Raw genomic sequence first — 25,334 nt, 5'->3', positions numbered from 1 at the left:
GAAAGAGCGCTTCTACTTTTTCCGCATTATGATTTATGACTCATGATTTATGTTAGAGATTTTTAAGATTATTTATTTATGCTTTTGAGAGGTTTTTGAGATTTTTAGTATGGGCTATTCTTTTCAAATTATTGCTTTCTTTAGGTTTGGTAAAACAGTAGACGATTTTATGTTGTGACTATTTCACTTGATTTTTAAATGCTATTTGGCTGATGTTTTATTTTAAAAAAAGGGCAAAATATTTTATAAAAATATTTTAGGGAAAGCCGAAATTTAGAGGATTTAAAAAAAAAATTTCTAGTACTTTTAAGCAATAAAAAGGGCAGACGTTTCATTGATCTTACGAGAAAACTCGGTAGCATGACAGCTGGCGAAAAAGGTTAGCATTTTCTTATTTATAATTAAAAAATCTAGTTAGCCATTTATTAAAGTTGTATCAAAACTTGAGCAGAATTTCAAAGCATACAAGGTATGTTGAATAACCAAATGGATGAAGTTTCAAAGCACAAACACAATTATTTACAAGGTATTAAATATAAAAAGATATGAAAATTATAGTATTTTATTTGAAACGATTAAGTTTGGATATGTATAATGCTTACTTCATCTTTTATTTATTCTATATAAAAGCATTTGTAATTTTTAACCTTTTCTTTTGATATGAATGACACGGAAGAGTAAAGTTTATGGAAAATCTCATTTTCAACTTCGAGATGAGGAAGATACACAACCACATATTATATTTGCCAATCATGTAACTCGAAATTCAAAAGAAAGAGGTATCATCGCATTTTACACAAAAACAATCTGTTTGTTGCTTGTGTATAACTCTTATTTGACCTTTTGCATTTGTATGAATGTTGTATACTTTGTTCAAGTCAGTCTTGCAGGAGAACTTGGTAACATGGTAGCTAGCGAAAAATGTTAGAACTTTGTTGCTTATAATTAAAATTTAACTTGCTTATATTTTGGTGGAGTTAATACTTGTGCAGAATGTCAAAACATACAAGGTGTGCCAAGTAACCAAATGGATAAAGTTTCAAAGCAGCAAGACAATGATGTACAAGGTATTAGATATAAAAATATATGAAACTTAAGAATTTTTTATTTCAAAAGATTAAATTTTGATATAATTTGGTATAATGCTTATTAATGCTTTAATTATCTTATATAACTTGCTTTTAATAGGAATGACTCTTCAAAATAAAAATGTTGGAAAAACTCATTTTCAACTTCAAGATGAGACAAATACTCAACCACCGATTTTGATTGACAATCACGCAACTCGAAATTCAAAAGAAAGAGGTAGCATCTTATTTATACATAAAAATATGTCGTGTCTTGTGTATAACTCTTATTTGACCTTTTTGTTTTACATGTTCTATATTTTATTGAAGTCTATCATACAAGAGAACTTGAGAATGTGGTAACTAGTGGAAAAGGTAAGAAATTTTTTTTTATAATTATAAACTCAATTTGCATATATTTTGTTGAAATAATGCTTGTGCAGATTGTCAAAGCATACAAGGTGCATCAAGAAACCAAATAGATGAAGCTTCAAATCAAAATGACATTGAATTACAAGGTAACATCCTAAAATTTAAGATATAAAAAGACATGAAATTATAGTTTTTTAGTTCCGATGATTACATTTAGATATAACTTGTTATAATACTTACTTCATCCTTTATTTATCCATATAAAAAACATACAGGTTTGACTTCTAGGATCACATTCAACAATAACCCACATGTTGAAAATGATTTTATGGACGAAGAATCTGATCAAGGTAACCTATACGAAAAATGTAATAACTCATTTCACTTTTTTTATTCAATCATTTATTTCTCCTTTTTGCATCTAGATGTAGATAGCGAAAGTGAATCTCTTGACGCTGAGAAGAAAACTAGAGGCCCTACATTTATGAAAGAAATTTGGGGTAGACCTATCACGCTGCCACGTATTAAGATTCGATGTGATGATATGGGACGTCCTATTGGATCAAGAAGAAATAAATTTACTGAATTTTTGGGTACTTTGGCAAGAAATGATAAATTTTGTCCGATTGACGTGGAAGATTGGCATAAAATGCCCCTGGATAGTAAGAAAAAAATGCTAGATGTCATAAAGGTAATTGAAATGTTATTGAATAATTTTATTATTAAATAATTTTTTACTATGATGGTAAATTATCTAACTGTCTTTGTAGGAAAAGTACGACCTTCCTCCTGGAACAAAAAGTTGGACGCTACGTTCAATAGCAACAAAATAGAGAAACTGGAAGTCAGAACTAAAAAAGAAGTATTATGATCATGAGTTGCCAATGCAAGTTCTTCTTGAACAAAGAGATAAAAGAGCTTTTGTAGAACAATATGTGAAACTAGTTGCTCAGTGGAACTCAGAAAAATCGAAGGTATACAATATGAAATATGTTTAGAAAAATGTTCATGTAGACAATTTGTCTTGTGTACCAAGTTGAATTTAATGTATCAGGAGAGAAGTAAAAAAAATAAGATTGCTCGGAACCAAAAGATAATGAATCAGACAACTCAAAGAAGATCTTTCGCTCAAGTGCAACAAAAATTGGTAATTTATCTAATTAATCTTATAATTCTACATGCATTTGAATCTACAAACTTTTAACCAATTACATATTAGAAAAAAGAAAAAGGGGGACCTCCATCAAGAGTTGAATTATTTCATGCCTGTTTCACTCATGCTAATGGAAGTCCCTCAGGCAACATTGTGGCAGAAAAATTGGTAAGTTGTTTTATAAACTTCAGCTAGATTACTTTCAAATATATTTGTTTTCATAATCATTATGAATAAATTATGGATTTTGATTTTTTGGTGAAGGCTGCAATGAAAGAACTAGAAAATCAACTTCCTGAAGATGAGGATGATCAAATTGGTCAAAATGACGTATTTGCTCAAATCATTGGACCAGATAGACCAGGCCGAGTGCGTATGCTTGGTGATGGTGTTAACCCATCTGATTTATGGGGAGAAGTTCCAAGTCGTAGTACATGCAATCGAATAGTGATGGGGCAAAAGAAAAAGTTAGAAAAAATGGATGAGCAAATTAGAAAACAAGGCCAACACATTGCAATGTTAGAATCAAAGATTTGCAATCAACAAAACCAAAACCTTGGTTCAAATTACAACAATATACAACACACATCATCCTCTAGTAGTCCATTATCTCCAAAGGTAAAGTCTTTTTTCTAGTTTTAATGCTTTATTATTATATTGAGTTAGTACTTTATTGATTCAACATTGGCTTTTTGGTTTAAGAATATAAGTTAGATGCGTAAATGGTTTTTCTTTTGTTTATATTGATATTATTTATTATTTGATGTGGTATAATGAGTTGGAGTTTGCTTTTTTGTAAGCTATGTTTTGTGTGAGCTTATAATTATCTCGAGTTAGCCATTTATTGATTTAGATATTATATTTTGATTGAGAATATATATTACATGTATATTTGCTATCATGAATTAACTAATTTGAATTATGTTTCTTTATGCTTTTTTGTTTTCTGGCTAGCTGGACATACTCATTAGCATAATGGTTGTTGATGATTGTACTTTATAATTGTTTTTATCAAAACCTTCTCTTTTGCACTTTCACGTAGATTGGATGTTCTGTCTCAATAAAAAATCTTTTTGATTCGACGAAAATTGTGGCAAAAGGAGTGGTTCGTAGCATGGATCCAAATACCGAAGTAGGAAGACAGACATTGGGACCAAATTGGTGTGAAATACAAGTTCTAGTTGTCCTAGAACGGGAAGAGAGTTTGATTAGGCCATATGAGCTTTTACAAAAGGTTGGGGATACACTTAGAGGAATGATAGCATGGCCTTGTCATTTGGTATGATATTCAACTTTTCAATTAACTAGTATTTATTGTTATGTTCGTCATGTTATTATCTTTTAAAACCAATATCAATTATATTTGCAGTTGACAGTTAATGAGGAAGATTTCTACTAGGTGCATTTGGATAAAAAATAATTTTTCAGTTTATCATTTGGTATGATATTCACTAGTTTGAATTAAATTTTAATCTCTTTATTTTGTGCTTCTTTAATTTTATTTCATTCATACAAATATATGAATTTTTATTGTAGGTGACAAGAATATTGGATTTTGATTAAGATGAGATGGTTGAATAATGAAGATGCGTCACAAGTTTGCTTATGTTTTGCTTTACAAGACTTAATTGTTTGTTAGTTCTTAAACTAAATACATTTGGTACATTTGTTGGGATATAGATGTTTTTCGAGATAACAAATTTGTCAGTTTTATACATTAATGGTTACAAAATTAATGAAAATTATTTGTTAGCAATTTAATTTCTATTTTAAAATTTTGTATTTGTATTTATGTTAATTTGTTATATCCTGGAATATTATATCATGAAAATATTGAAAATCGATGATATTTCATAAAATAAGACATTTTTTATGTCACAATAGAACATTAAATCATGTACATAAAAAATGTCATTTTAAAACTCATATGGAGACATTTCAAAAATTCATTATAAACAACTATTAATGACAATTTTCAATATCTTTATATACTAGTATAGAAGATATTTGTAAATGTCATTACAGATTACATAATGAGACATTTTAAATTAACCTTATAACATATCATTAGTGACATTTTTTATTGTTACTATAAATAATATACACGACACTTTTAGTTGTCATTATAAATTATGTTAACTGACATATAAATTTTGCATTATTGCTATAATAACAAAGCATGTATAAATGTCTTTAAAACATGAGTTTTCCTGACATTTAAAATTGTCATTATATGACTAATTAGTAACATGTATGAAGTTATCATTAACATCTTATAATGACATTAAAAAATGTCAGGAAGTTTAAGACGATATTGGAATAGATGACATTTGTTGGAGGTGTCACTAAAACTTAAATATCACTAAATATTGAATATGTTGACATTTATGAATGTCATCTTAAGCATTTATTGTTGTAGTATGTTTTGTAGTGGAATTGGACATGTTTAAGAATTTGTTTATTTGGGTGTTAATAAAAGTTGAAGTCGATTTGACTATATTGATTTTTGGGTCTTGGTATTGATGTTTTACTTTAAGGGTCATAAGCTACTCGTGAATATTATAAATTCTTTTGGGACACGTAGATTTTTCTAAGAAAATACTGATGACTTGTGGGTACTAGTTGAGTTAATTTTTGGAATTACACCTAAGGAATAATGATTCAAGAATTGAAACGACTTTAGAAGTAAGAAAATGTATACACTGAGATTTTAGGTTTTGATGAAAATATAAGATTGGTTATGAGAATTGATTTTTGGGTAAATAAGTTTAAAATGTGAGAAATTTTGTTATGGGAAACCTGTATAAGGAAATTAAGAATGCCAAAAACTTATGGGTTGGTTGTAGGATTTTCGAAATTAAGGACCAATGGGATAATTTTTGGAGAAATTAAGAATTAATTTTGCAATTGTTAAGGAAATTGAGGACTAGTTAGCAATAAGCGATAGTTGAATTGTTTAAATAATAGGAAATTTTGATGGTTTGCGCTCAAAAGGATATTTATAACCTTGGGATATCTTAGGTTATAACGTTATAAGGGATGTTAATCAAGGGTATTATAGGATGAATCAATATTAGGCTTGAAAAACTAAACGTTAGTAGGTGTGTTTTGGATTTTAAGGTTGAAATATGAAAGGTTGATGAACATTTTGGATATAATATAAAGAAAGTAATATTCGATAAGTGTGGTAATCCATTTTAAATGTTGGGAATTGTAAGAAAAGTTGAAATTCGAGGTTATAATAACATAGCACTAAGTCATCATGGGTCGTTTTAAGCTGTGATTCGCAAACGAGGATTTAAAAGGTAGATTTAAATGAGACCGAGGAGACAAAAAGACACCCTAAGATTTATTTTATCAGAGTAGCGCAGTGGAAGCGTGGGCAATTAAAGATCTGAATTCAATAAAAAAAAAATGTATATGCTCATGATGAAAGGATATATGATAAAAAGGAAAAGGTTGAGGTTTAAGTTATGCATGTTCATATGAATATGTTTATGATGATGTAGAATCCGAAAATCAGATTACGTATAAGCCATGCATAATTTCTATTATTTAAATAAAAAATGAATTTTTAAGAAAATAGGAAGTGTTCTATTTATTTTAAAAGTAGATGCATAGTTTTATCTTTCAGGATAAATACGCGAGGTCGGACCGGAGTTGTAGATTTGAGATAAGATTAATAATAATATTAATAATAAGAAAAATATTCTTAAATTTAATTTAAGTCAAGGAATAATTTAATTTAAAGAAAAAGAATGTCATTGAGATTTAATAAATTAATTGGAGCTAAGTAATTAAATAAGTTCTCTTAGAATTAAAATATGTAAGCAAGTGGGGATAAATAAATCTAGGTATAACATATTCAAGAAATTAAACACAGCATTTCAATATGTAAATTGTAGGTCAAGTATGCCATGCAAGATTTTATCCTAAATTAATGTGTTAATTCACTAAAATATAAAAAGGGGTGTTTAAAACCTTAAACATTTAAAATACTAGATTTAAACAACATTGTACATGCAATATTGGTAACAATTTAGTCAACCCATAAAATATTTCAAAGGTTGATAACTCTCCAATTAAATCATTTCTAATTGGACATCATGGTGTATTCATTTCCCCATTTTAAATCGCTAATTAGTAGTAAATTCAAATACTATAATTCACATAATTGTTCCTCAACCTATTAGTCTAGGGAATGAGCTGGAACGTGCAGCAAGAATATGAAAAAAAAAATATACCCAACGGCAGCAAGGAATGAGAAGCCATTCAAATCCATTCAAAATTTCATTTACTTGTAACATTCAACTCAATGCACTTCAAGACCCATTAATCCCCACTTATAACATTCATCTTCATTACCTACATATCCTGCACCCATAGGCTCAAAAATATCAGAAATAATCGGCTGCTAAATTCGTGAACATGCAGCAGAAAAAAAAAATAAGAAAATGAATCGGCCAACCTAAGGGAGTATGAAGCAATTCAAAACTCATTTAACTTCTTGACTTGTAACCTCCCAACTTAATGTATATTATGGCACCTTTAACACCTCCTATAACACTCATATTCAATGACTAGCAAACCCACACTCTCACCTTCGAAAATAATCAGAAAGACAGCAGCTGAAATCGTGACAGCAGCAGCTGAAGCAAGAAAGAATCCAACTCCGCTCCGCCGCGCCGTATTCGTCATATTGGTTTATTTTCTTCAAAACAAATTCCAGGCATGTATATATTGTTTCTTTTCTCTTCAATCAAGTCCTATAGATATTTTTAAACCATTATATAACTATGTTTCAAAAATAATCATGAAACTGATAGCAACACACTTGAAAAATCTGTACATAAGTTCTCGGCCAATGTTTGCACCTTCACGGTTTGGTGTGTTCTTGTTGATTACAGGGTGTTGCTCGATTCCAGGCTTTCATGACTACTTCTAGGCATAATTTAGAATGTGTTAGGGTGTTTTTGGTTCATTTGTTTCAGTCCATACCCTCACAAAACGAAAGAATGACAGCAGAATTTCCCTTATGTGCAGAATGGGTCTCGGTTTGGCCATTGAGTGGGTAAGGTGAGTTTGTTCGAATCATGGCTGTCCTAGGGACTGTAGCCTTGGTTAGAACCCTACCTTATCATGTCTAGGAAGTGACCAAATCAGTTTCTCCAAGCCTAGTTCACGGATCATTCAGATATTTATAGCAACATGTCAAGTGTCCCACGGTTCTAAAATTCTGTTTTTTTTTTTATGAAGGTGGTTTCGGTTTTTTTGTGTGTTATTGGATTATGATTGGCTCCTAGCCTGTAGCCATGGTTCATACAACACTCCATCATGTCTAGATCAAGCCATGGTTGATGAAATGGCCACTGGAACGACCCACGACAGTAAAACAACTCAATACATTTCACTGCACAGATTTGGTGCACTCGGGTGATACCTTCGGTTGTCTTAGGTAATGGCTTGGTTTTTGGTTGGCTTTTAGCCCTTAGCCATGGTCCAAGTTATGCCTTGGGATGTTGGTAAGAGTCTCTGAGTGGTGGCTCAAGCCAATGTCCAATTATTTCAGAGATATACCTCACGCACAACCAACAGCAACCGCTGTAATTTTCTGTTCTTGACAGCAACTTTAGGTTGTGGTTTTCTTGGTTGTTTGAGTTCTTGGTTGGATTTTAGCCCATGGCCTTGGACTGGACAGTACCTTAATGAGTTAGGAAAGTCGTGTTTTTGGCCGTTCGTGATTTGGTTGAGTTTAGAGGTCGTACGAGAATTTACGGCGAAAGGTGCCAAAATGACTCTCGAAAGAGTGTTTTATGTTTTTGGATTCCTTTCACCTATTTTCGGGTTTTACAGTTATTATGCATATTTTTCAGTATGTTGGGTATTTTTAATCATGGTTAAACGTCTGTTTAATGTTGGTTCGGGTTGGTACGAAGCCATGGTTAAAAATCAAGTTTTTGGTCCGAATCGTCTCGTTTTTTGTTCTATTTTTAAAATTTTGTCAAGTTAAGATTTATTGCATATTAGTAGTAAGTCGCAGCAAGCCTGGGAACGATCTAACTCATCCGGTTAAAATAAGATTTTAATTATATTACGTGCATAAAAATATAAAATGTTTATTTTTGAGATATATGCTATATGTCTTGTGGCCACCTTATGCTTATGGGTTTGGAAGTCGGTAGGTGCAACCGAGGACCTCTCAACCCGGTGACTTACGACTGGTTATGATTATGTATGGGTACGGACATCCAGTCCAAGGGCTATGAATGATCTTTACCGCCCAGTATACTGTGGTTTAGTCTGATCAGGCGCTCACGTTATGTTATGGGCCACTTGCTTAGAAACATTATCTCTACCAAAAAAATTATGATATGTTATGACAGAGCTCTATTGAGCAAACCTTTTATATATGAATTTTCAGATATGCACGTAGTTATAATTATTCATGATATGATTTTCATCATACGCTCTACGATACTTTATTTTTATGATGCATGCGATTTTATGATATATTTACTTGTTATTCACGATACATACATGTTGAGTCTTTAGACTCACTAGACTTGATTGTTGTAGGTATTGACGAGGTCGAGACCGCGGGCGGAGACCAGTGAGCGATCTTGGGACAGCAGTAGTAAACCCGAGGACCTCATGATTTAATTTATGCACCTTTTATTATTCAAACTCAGTTTTAATACGTTGGATTATTTTTAAGTTGATGTTTACTTTGGATTCTTTTTAAATTGTTGGTTGAAAACAATATTTGCTTCCGATGTTATTTTAAAGTTAAAATTATTTACATGTTTATTTTAATTAAATGAGACAAGATAATTATTTATTTAAAAATTTTTTAATAATTCCGCAAAATTATGAATACGACATACGGGCCTTTACAGTTGGTATCAGAGCCTATGATCTTGTAAAGGGTTGTACTACTACTGCTCTCGAGAAGCTCATGAAGTCACGTCTTCGGTCTGTAAGTTTTACGATTACGCATTTATTTTAAAGCTTGAAATATTTTTACATCATGATTGCATGAAAGATTTTATGTCAAGATTACGATTATGCTTTATTTATTTAAATTTAAAGAAAATAGTGGAATTATGCATGTTGGTTACGTATGGGTTATAATTATGGAACAACATGCCTCCTAGACGCCGTGTTGGACGCCCGAGAGGTGATGATGAGCGTCGTCATGAGGGCGGTGAGGATCAGAGACAAGGGGAGAACGAGGAGAGAGATTTACCACCACCCCCTCCACCAGACATGAATGCCCATATGCTAGCTGGGATGACTCAGTTCTTCGCACAGTTTGCGGGGAACAATGCAGTGGGAGCTAGAAAGACGGGGCCAGAGGCTATCTATGAGCGGTTCATGAAGATGCGACCGAAGGAATTCTTAGGGACGTCCGATCTTATGGCTGCCGAGGGCTGGTTTAAGTCCCTCGAGGTTATATTCCAGTTTATGGGGCTTGAACATGGAGATAGGGTTCGATGTGCGACCTATCTGTTCGGAGGAGACGCTCGCCTATGGTGGGAAGGAGCATCAGTGGCTTTGGATTTGAATACTTTGAGCTGGACGCGCTTTACAAAGGTATTCTACTCTAAATATTTTACTGAAGAGGTGCGTTCGAGATTGACCACGGAGTTCATGACGCTGAGGCAGGGAGACTTGACTGTTACGGAGTTCATCCGTAAGTTCGAGAGGGGATGTCACTTTGTACCCCTAATTACTAATGATGCTGGAGCCAAATTGAGGTATTTTCTGAATGGTCTGCGGCCGATCTTTCGCCGTGATGTTAGGGTGGCTGGCCCTACTACCTACGATGTTGCTGTTTTCAGAGCGCTAGCGGTAGAGCAAGACCAGAATGATATTGAGCATGATCGCCAGGGTAAACAACCATTTCAGGCACCACACCGTCCTCCTCATCAGTAGCATCAGAATAAGAGACCTTTCCACGGTCCACCCAAGAACAGAGGGCCGCAGCAGGAATAGCAGGGACAAGCAGTCCCGAGGACAGTGGAGTATCCAGTCTGTGCCAAGTGCTCACGTCGTCATGCTGGGACTTGTATGTATGGTTCGGGAAAGTGTTACAAATGTGGTAGTACTGACCACATATTGAAGAATTGCCCTCAGAAGAATCTGCCTATCCAAGGCAGAGTTTTTGCTCTACATGCTGCGGAGACTAATCCGGAGACGATGCTCATGACAGGTATCCTAAATCCTTAAGTTGTATTTGAAGTTTAATGTTTTGGGTTAAGATTTCGAACTTAGAATTTATGATAGGATTGCATGTTCTAATCAGTGTTAGCTACGAGAATTTAGGTTAGAAGAACTTTGACCTTTGCATGTCTATAAGCATAATTCTTGTAAAACTATTGGGTTTAGCATAATATTCCAATCTTTCAGGGAGAATCTTTATAGCCGGTTCAGCTACGAAAGCCTTGATAGATTCAGGGGCTACTCATTCGTTCATTTCAGAAACCTTTGCAAATTCTCTCAAGATCAAATCAATTGGGCTAGACATAGCGTATTCAGTAGCATTGCCTTCTGGAATGGAGATGACAGCTACTAATGTGATCCGAGATATAGACCTTGAACTTTATGGTAATCTTGTGTATGCGGATCTGATCGTTCTGCCGATGCCGGAATTTGATATAATTCTGGGGATGGACTGGCTATTGAGGAACCGAGTTTTGATTGACTTCCAACAGAGATCTGTTCTAGTCCGACCGCCTGGGATGGAACAATTCTTATTCGGGACAGATAGGTATTTTAATTTACCGCGTATGATATATTGTGTCCAGGCTAGGAAGCTCATTCATCGAGGGTGCCGAGCATTTTTAACTACTCTTGTATCTATTCCCGAGAAGCCCAAACAGTCAGCATCCGATGTTCCTATTGTCCGTGACTTTCTAGACGTTTTTCCTGATGACGTCTCTGGTTTACCACCGGTGCGAGATGTGGAATTTTCTATTGAGCTTATTCCAGGTATCACACCGATATCGAAAGCACCATACCGATTAGCACCGACAAAGATGGCAGAACTCAAGAAACAGATTCAGGAACTTCTTGACAAGGAGTTCATTCGCCCGAGCTTTTCGCCATGGGGCGTACCGGTCTTGTTTGTGAAGAAAAATCATGGTTCGATGAGGCTCTGCATTGATTACCGGGAGTTGAACAGAATTACAGTGAAGAACAAATACCCACTCCCGAGGATTGAAGATTTATTTGATCAGTTGCAGGGAGCTTCCGTATTCTCTAAGATTGATCTGCGTTCTGAGTATCATCAGTTACGGGTGAAAGACGCCGATGTTCTCAAGACTGCTTTCAGGACTCGTTATGGACACTTCAAGTTCCTTGTGATGCCGTTCGGTTTGACGAATGCGCCAGCGATCTTCATGGATCTCATGAATCGCGTATTCCAGCCGTATCTTGATCAGTTCGTGATAGTATTCATAGATGATATTCTCATCTACTCAAAGAATCAAGAGGATCACAGCAGACATCTGACCACAGTATTGCAGACCTTACAAAAGCATAAGCTATTCGCGAAGTTCAGCAAATGCGAGTTCTGGTTAGAGAAAATGGCGTTCTTAGGCCACGTCGTTTCTAGCAGCGTTATTGAGGTAGACCCGGCGAAAGTTGCAGCAGTCAGAGATTGGGTTGTGCCGCAAAATGCATCAGAGATCGGTAGTTTCCTTGGGTTAGCAGGATACTATCGGAAGTTCATTCGGGGATTTTCCTCCATCGCAGTTCCACTCACATCATTGACGAATTAGAATGTCAAGTATGTGTGGAGCGAGGAATGTCAGAAGAGCTTCGATACATTGAAGCAAGCTCTTATTTTAGCGCCAGTGTTGGCCATGCCTTCAGGACCCAGAGATTTTGTTCTGTATACCGATGCTTCAAAACTCGGATTAGGCGCAGTATTGATGCAGCATGGGAAGGTGATAGCATATGCTTCTCGTCAGTTGAAGATTCATGAGAAGAATTATCTTACCCATGATCTAGAGTTTGCAGCCGTAGTATTTGCATTGAAGATTTGGAGGCATTATTTGTACGGGGAGAAGTGACAGATCTTTACCGACCACAAAAGTCTCAAATAATTCTTTACACAGAAAGAGTTGAATATGCGGCAGAGGCGTTGGTTGGAGCTAGTGAAGGACTACGACTATGACATTAGCTATCATCCTGGTAAAGCTAATGTAGTTGCGGATGAGTTGAGCAGGAAAGTCGCAGGGATGGCTTATTTGGTGGTTTCGAGGCCTCTTCAGTTTGAGATGCAGATGTTTGATCTAGAGACATATCCTCGAGGTAGAGTTCCTCGTCTATCTACCTTGACGATCCAGTCTTCTCTGCTAGACCGTATTCGCAGTGGACAGTTAGCAGACGAGCAGTTGGCTAAGTGGAGACAGAGAGATGAAGCCAAGGGCAGTGTCTTGTACACATTTAGAGACGGTATTGTCAGATATCGAGACAGGATGTGGGTTCCGAGCAGCGATTCTATTCGAGAGGATATCTTATCTGAGGACCATATGTCGTCGTACTCTATTCATCCGGGGAGTACGAAGATGTACAAAGACCTGCAGTTATTATATTGGTGGCCAGGAATGAAGAGGGATATCAGATGGTTTGTATCCGAGTGTCTGACGTGTCAGTTAGTGAAAGCGGAACATCAGAGACCAGCAGGTATTCTCAAGCCTCTTCCTATTCCCGAATGGAAGTGGGAGAATGTCACCATGGATTTCGTTGTCGGATTGCCGAAGTCAGTCAGAGGGTCGAATGCTATATGGGTGATTGTTGATCGTCTTACGAAATCAGCTCATTTCTTGCCTATTAAGACGAATTTCTCCATGATCCCGTATACAGAGTTATATATCCGGGAGATCGACAGACTTCATGGTATTCCCGTTTCTATTGTGTCTGACCGAGATCCTAGATTCACTTCATCATTTTGGAAGAGTCTACATTCAGCTATGGGTACGAAGTTTTTGTTTAGCACGGCTTTCCACCCACAGAAAGATGGTCAGTCCGAGAGAGTTATCCAGATTTTGGAGGATCTTCTTCGTGCATGTGTCCTCGATTTTTCCGGGAGTTGGGAATCAAAGTTGCCGTTGGTGGATTTTACCTATAACAACAGTTTTCAGTCGTCTATAGGTATGGCTCCATATGAAGCATTGTACGGTCGTAAGTGTAGATCTCCTATTCATTGGGATGAAGTAGGGGAGAGATCAGAGTTGGGTTCGGAGATTGTGCAGCAGGCTGCTGATGTAGTAGTCAAGATCCGTGATAGGATGAGGACTGCTCAGAGTAGACAGAAAAGTTATGCGGATCAGAGGAGGAGGGATCTACAGTTTGCTGTTGGTGACCATGTTTTCGTGAAGATAGCACCGATGAAAGGCATCATGCGGTTCGGGAAGAAAGGAAAGCTTAGTCCGAGATTCATTGGAACATTTGAGATTCTCGACCGAGTTGGGATGTTAGCTTATCGTGTTTCTCTTCAGCCGAATCTGGCCGGAGTACACAACGTGTTTCACGTCTCCATGTTGAGAAAGTATATGGCGAATCCATCACATTGTCTTGAACTTTGAACCGTTGCAACTCACTCCGAACTTGTCGTATGAGGAAAGACCAGTGCAAATCTTAGACAAGCAGTAGAAAAAGCTTCGGAACAAAATGGTCAAGCTAGTAAAAGTCAAGTGGCTCAATCATTCGGAGGAGGAAGCTACGTGGGAATCCGAACCAGAGATGAAGAGTTGATATCCCGAGTTATTCGGTAAGTTTTAATTTCGGGGACGAAATTCCTTTTAGGGGGAGAGTTGTAGAACCCGAAAATCAGATTACGTATAAGCCATGCATAATTTCTATTATTTAAATAAAAAATGAATTTTTAAGAAAATAGGAAGTGTTCTATTTATTTTAAAAGTAGATGCATAGTTTTATCTTTTCAGGATAAATACGCGAGGTCGGACCGGAGTTGTAGATTTGAGATAAGATTAATAATAATATTAATAATAAGAAAAATATTCTTAAATTTAATTTAAGTCAAGGAATAATTTAATTTAAAGAAAAAGAATGTCATTCAGATTTAATAAATTAATTGGAGCTAAGTAATTAAATAAGTTCTCTTAGATTCAATATTTAATTAAAGTTTAAATTAAAATATGTAAGCACGTGGGGATAAATAAATCTAGGTATAACATATTCAAGAAATTAAACATAGCATTTCAATATGTAAATTGTAGGTCAAGTATGCCATGCAAGATTTTATCCTAAATTAATGTGTTAATTCACTAAAATATAAAAAGGGGTGTTTAAAACCTTAAACATTTAAAATACTAGATTTAAACAACATTGTACATGCAATATTGGTAACAATTTAGTCAACCCATAAAATATTTCAAAGGTTGATAACTCTCCAATTAAACAATTTCTAATTTGACTTCATGGTGTATTCATTTCCCCATTTTAAATCGCTAATTAGTAGTAAATTCAAATACTATAATTCACATAATTGTTCCTCAACCTATTAGTCTAGGGAATGAGCTGGAACGTGCAGCAAGAATCTGAAAAAAAAAAAAAATATCCAACGGCAGCAAGGAATGAGAAGCCATTCAAATCCATTCAAAATTTCATTAACTTGTAACCTTCAACTAAATGCACTTCAAGACCCATTAATCCCCACTTATAACATTCATCTTCATTACCTACATATCCTACACCCATAGGCTCGAAAATATAAGAAATAATCGGCTGCTAAAATCGTGAACATGCAGCAGAAAAAAAAATAAGAAAATGAATCGGCCAACCTAAGGGAGTAAGAAGCAATTCAAAACTCATTTAACTTCTTGACTTGTAACCTCCCAACTTAATGTATATTATGGCACCTTTAACACCTCCTATAACACTCATATTCAGTGACTAGCAAACCCACACTCTCACCTTCGAAAATAATCAGAAAGACATCAGCTGAAATCGTGACAGCAACAGCTGAAGCAAGAAAGAATCCAACTCCGCTCCGCCGCGCCGTATTCGTCGTATTGGTTTGTTTTCTTCAAAACAAATTTCAAGCATGTATATATTGTTTCTTTTATCTTCAATCAAGTCCTATAGATATTTTTAAACCATTATATAACTATGTTTCAAGAATAATCACGAAATTGACAGCAACACACTTGAAAAATCTGTACATAAGTTCTCGGCCTATGTTTGCACCTTCACGGTTTGGTGTGTTCTTGTTGATTACAAGGTGTTGCTCGATTCCAGGCTTTCATGACTGCTTCTAGGCATAATTTAGAATGTGTTAGGGTGTTTTTGGTTCATTTGTTTCAGTCCATACCCTCACAAAACGAAAGAATGACAGCAGAATTTCCCTTATGTGCAGAATGGGTCTCGGTTTGGTCATTGAGTGAGTAAGGTGAGTTTGTTCGAATCATGGCTGTCCTAGGGACTGTAGCCATGGTTAGAACCCTACCTTATCATGTCTAGGAAGTGACCAAATCAGTTTCTCCAAGCCTAGTTCACGGATCATTCAGATTTTTACAGCAACATGTCAAGTGTCCCACGGTTCTAAAATTCTGTTTTTTTTATGAAGGTGGTTTCAGTTTTTTTGTGTGTTATTGGATTATGATTGGCTCCTAGCCTGTAGCCATGGTTCATACAACACTCCATCATGTCTAGATCGAGCCATGGTTGATGAAATGGCCACTGGAACGACCCACAACAGTAAAACAACTCAATACATTTCACTGCACAGATTTGGTGCACTCGGGTGATACCTTCGGTTGTCTTAGGTAATGGCTTGGTTTTTGGTTGGCTTTTAGCCCTTAGCCATGGTCCAAGTCATGCCTTGGGATGTTGGTAAGAGTCTCTGAGTGGTGGCTCAAGCCAATGTCGAATTATTTCAGAGATATACCTCACGCACACCCAACAGCAACCGCTGTAATTTTCTGTTCTTGACAACAACTTTAGGTTGCGGTTTTCTTGGTGGTTTGAGTTCTTGGTTGGCTTTTAGCCCATGGCCTTGGACGGGACAGTACCTTAATGAGTTAGGAAAGTTGTGTTTTTGGCCGTTCGTGATTTGGTCGAGTTTAGAGGTCGTACGAGAATTTACGGCGAAAAGTGCCAAAATGACTCTCGAAAGAGTGTTTTATGTTTTTGGATTCCTTTCACCTATTTTCGGGTTTTACAGTTATTATACATATTTTTCAGTATGTTATGTATTTTTAATTATGGTTAAATGTCGGTTTAATGTTGGTTCGGGTTGGTACGAAGCCATGGTTAAAAATCAAGTTGTTGGTACGAAGCCTCTCGTTTTTGGTTCTATTTTTAAAATTTTGTCAAGTTAAGATTTATTGCATATTAGTAGTAAGTCGCAGCAAGCCTGGGAACGATCTAACTCATCCGGTAAAAATAAGATTTTAATTATATTACGTGCATAAAAATATAAAATGTTTATTTTTGAGATATATGCTATATTTCTTGTGGCCACCTTATGCTTATGGGTTTGGAAGTCGGTAGGCGCAACCGAGGACCTCTCCACCCGTTGACTTACGACCGGTTATGATTATGTATGGGTACGGACATCCAGTCCAAGGGCTGTGAATGATCTCTACCGCCCAGTATACTGTGGTTTAGTCTGATCAGGCGCTCACGTTATGTTATGGGCCACTTGCTTAGAAACATTATCTCTACCAGAAAAATTATGATATGTTATGACAGAGCTCTATTGAACAAAGCTTTTATATATTAATTTTCAGATATGCACGTAGTTATAATTATTCATGATATGATTTTCACCATACGCTCAACGATACTTTATTTTTATGATGCATGCAATTTTTTGATATATTTACTTGTTATTCACGATATATACATGTTTAGTCTTTAGACTCACTAGACTTGATTGTTGTAGGTATTGACGAGGTCGAGACCGCGGGCGGAGACCAGTGAGCGATCTTGGGACAGCAGTAGTAAACCCGAGGACCTCATGATTTAATTTATGCACCTTTTATTATTCAAACTCAGTTTTAATACGTTGAATTATTTTTAAGTTGATGTTTACGTTGGATTATTTTTAAATTGTTAGTTGAAAACAATATTTGCTTCTACTGTTATTTTAAAGTTAAAATTATTTACATGTTTATTTTAATTAAATAAGACAAGATAATTATTTATTTAGAGAATTTTTAATAATTCCGCAAAATTATGAATACGAAATACGGGCCTTTACAGATGATATGAAAATGTTTATGAAAATTTATGGAAATATTTATGTTTAAAGTTGATGCATCATTATGAAAATGTTTTTATTTAAAGTTTATGCATCTTCATGAAAAAGATATTTTAAGTAAAAGTATTTTCACTGCTGTATGTGATCTGTATATGTATTACTTGTTATCAAGATTATGGTGTGTTGAGTCTTTAGACTCACTAGGTGTGATGGATGGAGGTGATATTGATAATTATGATGTGAAAGGTCTTGATGGTTGACCTGACTCGACTGAAGGTGCACATAACCCGAGGACCAGCGCTTCTATCTTTCCGCACTTATAATTTATGATTATGATTTATGTTAAAGATATTTTTACGACAATTTAATTTTGTTTGCGATTGGTTTTTGAGAGGTTATAGTATGTGCTATACTTTTCAAATAATGTTTTTAGGTTTGGTAAAAGTTTAATGATTTTACGATTTAAACTATTTCCTTTGATTTTCAAATATTAGTTGGTTGATTTATTTTTATAATAATGTCAAAAATATTTATAGTTCGGCTGATGCTAGGGTGTCAAAAAAATATTTTTCTAGTACTTTTTAAGAAAACTAATAGCAGACGTTTCAGTTGGTATCAGCGCAATGGTTCTGTAAAGGGTTGTGCCACCATCAGTGCCGAAAAGATCAGTCGTCAAGCATAATTTTGTAAGTTTTACATGCTTTATATGATTTAATATGATGTTACATGCATAATCACATGAATAATATGTTTAGGTTACATGGCTACTAGCTTTTTGAGTATGCTTTGTATGCTTAAATTTGCTAAATGAATTAGTATATGTCACATGATTAGAAAACTTAGTTTTAAATGCATGTTGGTTATGTTAAAATTTGGAAAATGTTCAGATAAAATGCCTCCTAGACGTGCCCCTATTACTGAGAACCGAGTTGAGAACAGTGTGAACCAACAAGGGAATGCACCCTCACCTCCTAATGAAGGTGCTGCTACTCGTGCCTTAGAGGGCATGGCTCGTTTCTTCGAGTAACAATTACAGCAGCAGCAGCAGTTGCAGCAGTAGTTACAGCAGTTACAGCAGGCACCTAGGCCACAACAATACTTATATGATCAGTTCCAGAGGCTATGGCCGAAGGAATTTTCTGGCACCACCGATCCCTATGCTGCTGAGGCTTGGATTCGTGCACTCGATGTACACTTTCGATATCTGAACATGGGGGATGCTGACCGTGTGAGGTGTACCACTTACATGTTTAGGTATGATGCTTCTTTATGGTCGGAAGGAGTCTAGCATGGTATTGACATTGCTACACTTAATTGGGCTCGTTTCAAGGAGATATTCAATGAAAAATACCTTATTGCTGATGTTAGAAGGCGACTGAAGAGGGAATTTATGAGACTCCGTCAGGGAGTCTTGACTGTTGCTGAGTTTGTGAAAAAATTTGATAGGGGTTGTCACTTTTTACCCCTTATTGCAAGGGATCCTGCAGAGAAGCTTAAACACTTCATGGATGGTCTACGACCCACCTTACGAAATAATGTTATGATGATGCGTCCTTTGGACTATGCCACTGCTATTACTTATGCATTCCAGTCTGAGAAATATTTGAGGGATATTGAGTTTGAGATGCAGCACAAGAGAAAACAACACCAAAATAACAATCAGCCAAACAAGAAACCATATACGGGTCCTCCTATACCTCAAGGGTCTCAAAAGCCCCAAGGTCAAGTCAAGAAGCAAGGACAGCAAAGGCCACCAAATCCTGGAGCACCAAAGCCCGCTGAGAGGCAACCATGCAAGGAGTGCAATCGCTTAAATCTTGACAAATGTGAGTGGGGGACATTCAAATGTTCCTATTGCAAGGAGAATGGGCACAAAGCTCTTGATTGCCCGAAGAGAAAAGCACCTACTGTTGGAAGAGCATATGTTATGAATGCTGAAGAAGCTGAGGAGGAGGCAGACACTACGCTTATCACAGGTAACCTAGTCATTTAATGCTTTTATATTGCTTTTAATTGCATGAAATGTAAAATTGGTTTTTATAAGTGAATTCGGATCAAGATTAACCTAGTGAAAATTAGGTTGAATGCTCTATCTTAGTTGGATTTAAGATATGATTTTAGAAACCATAGAAAATGGCATTTTATTTTGAGCCTTATTTTATGCAAAGGATGTATTAATTCCAAATAAAAGTTTTAGAGCCAAAATTAAGAAAATCACAAATTTAGGGTTGTAAAGGGTTCAAATTTATGAAGGGTTCTAAGTTAATTTTCAAAAGTTTTAGGAATTAATGGAGATTTCCGAAAGTTAATGGACTAAATTGCAAATACCGAAAACTTAAGGGGCTTCAATGAAATTTCTGAATTCTTAAGCGGTCAAAATGTAATTTTTGAAATTTAAAGGACGGAAATTTAACTCTTCGAAAATATAAGGGTCAAATTGTAAATATTCAAAAAAATTTGGGGATTAAAATGTAAATTTCGAAAAATTGAAGGGCTAAAATGCAATTTTTCAAAAAAAAATTTGCTTAAGTTCAACATGTAATCTTCACCTAACTTTGGGAGAATAATGATATAAATTTCCTTAAGCTTCAACATGAAAAGATTTAAAAGTCATTTTCGCCGCAGGGAGGATTATCATTCTAGGTGTAGCAACCTATGCACTGCTAGATTCGGGAGCTACACATTCTTTTATATCTGAAACCTTCATCAAAAGACTGAATATTACTCCTCAAGATATGTGTTTGGATTTCAAAGTTTCTATTCCCTCCGGTGATCAAATGCTCACATCTAAAAATTGTCAAGAATCTATAGATCTTTGCTTATTCAAAGATGTGGTTCGGGCAGATCAAGATGTGGTTCGGGCAGATCTTAATGTGCTTCATATGCCTGAATTTAATATTATACTCGGTATGGATTGGTTATCAGCAAATGGAGATTCGATTGATTTCCGTCAGCAATCAGTGTCTATTAGACCGCCTAGTGGTAAATCCTTTGTCTTTGAGGCGGCGAGAAACAAACAAATGCCGCACATTATCTCTTTTCTATGTGCGAGGAAACTTATTAAACGTGGATGCCAAGCTATTCTAGCATGTGTCACTAGCACACATGCTCCAATCAGTCAGAAGTTAAAAGATAATGATATTGTCAGAGATTTTCCTAGCGTCTTTCCCGAAGACGTTTCTGGCATTCTACCCGATCGTGAAATGGAATTCTCTTTTGACTTAATGACGGGCACAATAACTATTTCTAAAGCGCCTATCGTCTAGCACCTGCTGAATGAAAGAATTAAAAGATCAAATCCAAGAATTGCTAGACAAGGGTTTTATTCGCCCTAGTTATTCTCCATGGGGCGAACCGGTATTATTTGTGAAGAAGAAATACGGCAGTATGTGTCTCTGTATTGATTATCGAGAGCTTAATAGGGTTACTATGAAGGATAAATATCACTTACCAAGAATTAAAGATTTATTTGATCAGTTACAAGGAGCATCCATATTCTCGAAGATTGATCTTCGTTCGGGATACCATCAATTGAAAGTGAAAGAGTATGATGTTTACAAGACAGCGTTTTGCACTAGATATGGGCGCTACGATTTTATGGTCATGCCATTGGGGTTGACCAATGCACCAGCGATCTTCATTGATATCATGAATCGCGTATTTCAGCCGGATTTAGATCAATTCATCATAGTCTTCATTGATGATATTTTGATATATTCTAAGAGCAAAGAGGAGCATAGTCGTCATTTGAGGACAGCACTGCTAGTTCTGCAATATAGGAAGCTTTATGCAAAATTCAGCAAGTGTGAGTTTTGGCTTGATCGAGTGGCTTTCTTAGGCCACGTTATTTCTAGTAATGGCATTGAAGTCGATCCAAGTAAAGTTGAGGTAGTGAAAGAATGGCCAGTACTGAAGAGTGTTGGCGACATTCGCTTTTTCTTGGGACTAGCTGGCTATTATCGCAAATTTATTCAAGGATTCTCATCCATTGCAGTACCTTTGACATCCTTGACTAAGAAGAATGCAAAGTTTATTTGGGGATCCCAGTGTCAAGACATTTTTGATTAGTTGAAGCAAGCCTTGATATCAGCGCCAGTGTTATCTATGCCATCTGGGCAAGGAGAGTATGTTCTATATACCGACGCTTCTAAACTTGGTTTGGGCGCAATTCTGATGCTAAATGACCGAGTTATAGCCTATGAGTCAAGACAGTTGAAAATACACGAGAAAACCACCCAAATCATGATCTTGAGCTTGCAGCAATAGTTTTTGCATTGAATATTTGGAGACATTACTTATATGTGGAGAAGTGCAAAATATTCACCGATCATAAAAGTTTGAAATACTTCTTCACCCAAAAAGAACTGAACATGACTTAGTATAGATGGCTTGATTAGTAAAGGACTACGATTGTTACATTAGCTACCATCCAGGAAAAGCTAATGTTGTGGCAGACGCTTTGTGTCGTAAAACAACAGTTATTACTCAATTATCACTTCAAAGACCGTTGTAGTCTGAGATACAGCGGTTTGAGCTTACAGTGTATGCTCGGGGCGAGGCCACTAATCTTGCCACATTATGTAGAGCAAGAGATGAAGCCAAGGGCCGGAAGTTATATTAGAGGTGGATGGTATAGTTAGTTATCGAGATCGTTTATGGGTTCCTAGTGGCGATTCTTTGAGAGATCTTATTATGAAGGAAGCTCATGACACACCATATTCCATTCATCCGGGAAGCACGGAGATGTATAAAGATTTGCAGTTATTATATTGGTGGCCAGGCATGAAGAGAGACATTTTGAGATTTGTATCCGAATGTTTGACTTGTCAGAAAGTTAAAGCAGAGCATCAAAGACAAGCGGGGAAACTTAAGCCACTTCCTATTCCCGAGTGGAAATGGGAAAATATTGCTATGGACTTTGTTGTGGGATTGCCAAAAACCATTAAGGGATTCAATGCCATATGGATGATAGTGGATCGTCTTGCGAAATCAGCGTATTTTCTACCTATTAAGACAACCTTCACCATGATTCAGTATGCCGAGTTATATATTCGAGAGATAGTTCGTCTGCATGGGATTCCTGTATCTATTGCTTCTGACAGAGATCCGAGATTTACGTAATATTTTTGGAAGAGTCTGCATGCATCGATGGGGACCAAGTTATTATTCAGTACAACATTCCATCCTCAAACCGATGGTCAATCCGAAAGAGTTATCCATGTAAGGTCCAAAATTAAGACGATGTAATCCAACTGCATGCAAATCTAGGGAATATGAAAAATGGGTAATTGATTGATTTAATTTCTTAATTGATTATGTGACATGCATGATTATATGTTGAATATGATTTTATTGCCTTTATGCCTAAAATGTAATTTTTAAGGATTATTCAAGTTGCGATCGAGGAACGGAGACCGAGGGCTGAAAAACGTAAAATGTTTTTATTAAATAATTAATTTTAATTGTTTAAAATATGGTTGATGGTTTTTCATAATTTTGAAAATAAGGAGTTTTAAGGTGATTTTATACGCCGGAACGTAATTTTATCGATGTTGGTCTTTGAACGAAAATACGAACTTTTTGGCTACCCGGCTATTGAATTCACAAATTTATTTAAACAAAACTATGATAATATTTTAATTAATTCATAATCAAGCACTAGTGGGCCTAATTTTAGGGCTTATTGGGCTTAAGCCTAATTAAAAGATTAATTAGTATAAAATATGATTAACACCTCAAACCCTACACCAAAAAAAAAAAACTCACGCCACTCTTCAGAATATTGGCACCCCAAAAACCCTCTCAATTCACACGGAACCCACTCAAATATTTTGAAGAAAAGTTGCATAAATCAAGGGAGTTTTAAAGCCAATGTTCTTGCCCCGTTCTTCGTTGTCAACATTTATTCGTGCGTTTAAAACACAAAGACACGCCATACATCTCCTTTTCTCTTCTATCACATCGTAGTATCGTTTTAAATATCGTGTGTATGAAAAGCATGAAGTTTCTATGATTATTTTCTAAATATTGCATGCACATGTGGGAAACTTGAGATTTTTTATGCAAATTCATGGTTTTATTATGTAAAGTGGCTACCATGATCTTAGGTTCTGACAAGTGGTGTTTATACATGACTTAAGGTCCTAACATACACACCCTAAACACCGAAGTCAAAGGAAGCAAGCAACAGCGCAGGAAACGATTTTTTTGTGCTGTTATGGGTTTGGAGTGATCGGGTTTCACGAGGAGGGGATGGCTTGGCCTTGGCTTGGGCCAGGGCATGGCCAGTGTCTCTCATGGGTCAAGGGGAGAGTTCTAGCCAAGCTAGGACTCGAGATAAGGGCTGGGGAAGGAGTCTTAGCCACGCTAGGACTCCTACCCGAGAGGGCGCTGGTGCACGCCTTGGTGCAGCAGCGCGCAGGGATCGCTGCGGTGCAGCCAGGGGTCACGGGTTTGGCTAGGGTGTCTCAATAGGGTCCTAATAGGGTGCACGACAGGTTGGTCCAGGGGCTAGCTCGGTTGGATAGAGTCCTAGCAAGTTAGGAGGGTCCTATGCCAAGTATAGTTCCTCGGCCATGGCTTGCTATTGGTATGTAGCTTTGTTTTTTAAGTTGCGTTCGAATCCTATGGGTTCCTAAGGTCCAGTAGGGTGTCTAAGAGTGTTGGTCAGGGTTGGGTTCATCATGGTTCGGGGGTGGCTCGAGAAAATCGAAAGATGGCTCGGGGTCGAAAAAAATAGGTCAAGTTAGGGTTTTTATAAGCTAAAATATTAAAAACATGGCTCACGGGGGTCAAGTCGTGGTTCATGAGGGCTAAAATAATATAAAAAGATTAAGTTTTAAAATTAGGAATTTTATATTAAAGTTTGGGATTTTTCAAGATTAAAACACCGTCAAAACGATTAATTAAAGATTAACTTAAAAATACTAGTGTTAAGCCAAATAAAATATGAAAAAATTCATGTAAGCTTAAATGAGTCAATGAATTCAAGTAAAACGGTAATTTTACACCCAAAATTTAGTAAACGTCATGGCAGTGCTCTGAATGCTGTTTTTATGCTATTATGATTATTTCAAATGTTTATGAAATGTTACATGATTAAATTATGATTTTTAAATGTACATGGATTTTTATGATTTAAGGATGACATTTAAAATATATTTTGCATGCTTGGTTTCAAAAGAAAAATGATATTTAATTATAATTTTATCAAGTGATGAAAATATGAAACGTTGATGAAAGTGAAGTAATTGTGACTAATGAGGATATGAGGATATGCAGATATGATTGAGGATAGGCCAAGGCTTAGTTGACGATCTTATGTCACTGATGTTCCCGCCGCCCAGTACTGTGATTTCATGTAGATAGATCCATCGACTTTTGAGGATTGAGGAAAGTCACAATTAACGATCTGAATTCAATAAAGGAAAGGAAAATGTTTATGATCATGATAAAATGTTTTATGTTATGTCATGTTGAGGAAAAGGAAAAGATTAAGATTTATTTT

General features: G+C 36.0%; 2 protein-coding genes across 10 annotated transcripts; both read left to right on the top strand.

Moving 5' to 3' along the window:
- The first annotated feature begins 502 nt into the window (after positions 1-502).
- LOC142522850 (uncharacterized) lies at positions 503-2,334 on the top strand. Of its 5 annotated transcripts, XM_075626415.1 has the most exons (8): positions 650-779; positions 993-1,067; positions 1,189-1,305; positions 1,398-1,442; positions 1,511-1,585; positions 1,715-1,789; positions 1,865-2,130; positions 2,210-2,334. In XM_075626415.1, exons 1-8 carry the CDS (start codon positions 665-667, stop codon positions 2,270-2,272), a joined length of 831 nt encoding a protein of 276 aa, XP_075482530.1. In that variant the 5' UTR covers positions 650-664; the 3' UTR covers positions 2,273-2,334. The 5 variants fall into 5 exon arrangements, with proteins under 5 accessions (XP_075482533.1, XP_075482532.1, XP_075482530.1 ...); XM_075626417.1 differs by lacking the exon at positions 1,715-1,789 and having other exon boundaries at positions 504-779; XM_075626416.1 differs by lacking the exon at positions 1,398-1,442.
- On the top strand, positions 2,284-4,334 carry LOC142522849 (uncharacterized). Of its 5 annotated transcripts, none has more exons than XM_075626410.1 (7): positions 2,284-2,413; positions 2,494-2,586; positions 2,659-2,760; positions 2,857-3,210; positions 3,635-3,871; positions 3,962-3,991; positions 4,129-4,334. In XM_075626410.1, the coding sequence occupies exons 1-6, from the start codon at positions 2,324-2,326 to the stop codon at positions 3,989-3,991; spliced, it is 906 nt and encodes a 301-aa protein (XP_075482525.1). In that variant the 5' UTR covers positions 2,284-2,323; the 3' UTR covers positions 4,129-4,334. The 5 variants fall into 5 exon arrangements, with proteins under 5 accessions (XP_075482525.1, XP_075482524.1, XP_075482526.1 ...); XM_075626409.1 differs by having other exon boundaries at positions 3,962-4,031; positions 4,129-4,331; XM_075626411.1 differs by lacking the exon at positions 3,962-3,991 and having other exon boundaries at positions 4,129-4,332.
- The last annotated feature ends 21,000 nt before the right edge of the window (positions 4,335-25,334 follow it).

This window comes from Primulina tabacum, chromosome 13 (assembly GCF_025594145.1).
Source record: "Primulina tabacum isolate GXHZ01 chromosome 13, ASM2559414v2, whole genome shotgun sequence".
Lineage (NCBI taxonomy): Eukaryota > Viridiplantae > Streptophyta > Magnoliopsida > Lamiales > Gesneriaceae > Primulina > Primulina tabacum.
The sequence above is the reverse complement of the archived record's forward strand: the minus strand, read 5'-3'. Positions and strand labels throughout refer to the sequence as shown.

Excerpts from the sequence above, each read along its gene's own strand:
- LOC142522850 (XM_075626415.1), top strand. The coding sequence starts at position 665 with ATGACACGGAAGAGTAAAGTTTATGGAAAATCTCATTTTCAACTTCGA. Across the intron at positions 780-992 it reads TCGAAATTCAAAAGAAAGAG|AATGTCAAAACATACAAGGT; the intron begins GTATCATCGCAT and ends ATACTTGTGCAG. Across the intron at positions 1,443-1,510 it reads TGTGGTAACTAGTGGAAAAG|ATTGTCAAAGCATACAAGGT; the intron begins GTAAGAAATTTT and ends ATGCTTGTGCAG.
- LOC142522849 (XM_075626410.1), top strand. The coding sequence starts at position 2,324 with ATGCAAGTTCTTCTTGAACAAAGAGATAAAAGAGCTTTTGTAGAACAA. Across the intron at positions 3,211-3,634 it reads GTAGTCCATTATCTCCAAAG|ATTGGATGTTCTGTCTCAAT; the intron begins GTAAAGTCTTTT and ends ACTTTCACGTAG. Across the intron at positions 3,872-3,961 it reads TAGCATGGCCTTGTCATTTG|TTGACAGTTAATGAGGAAGA; the intron begins GTATGATATTCA and ends TTATATTTGCAG.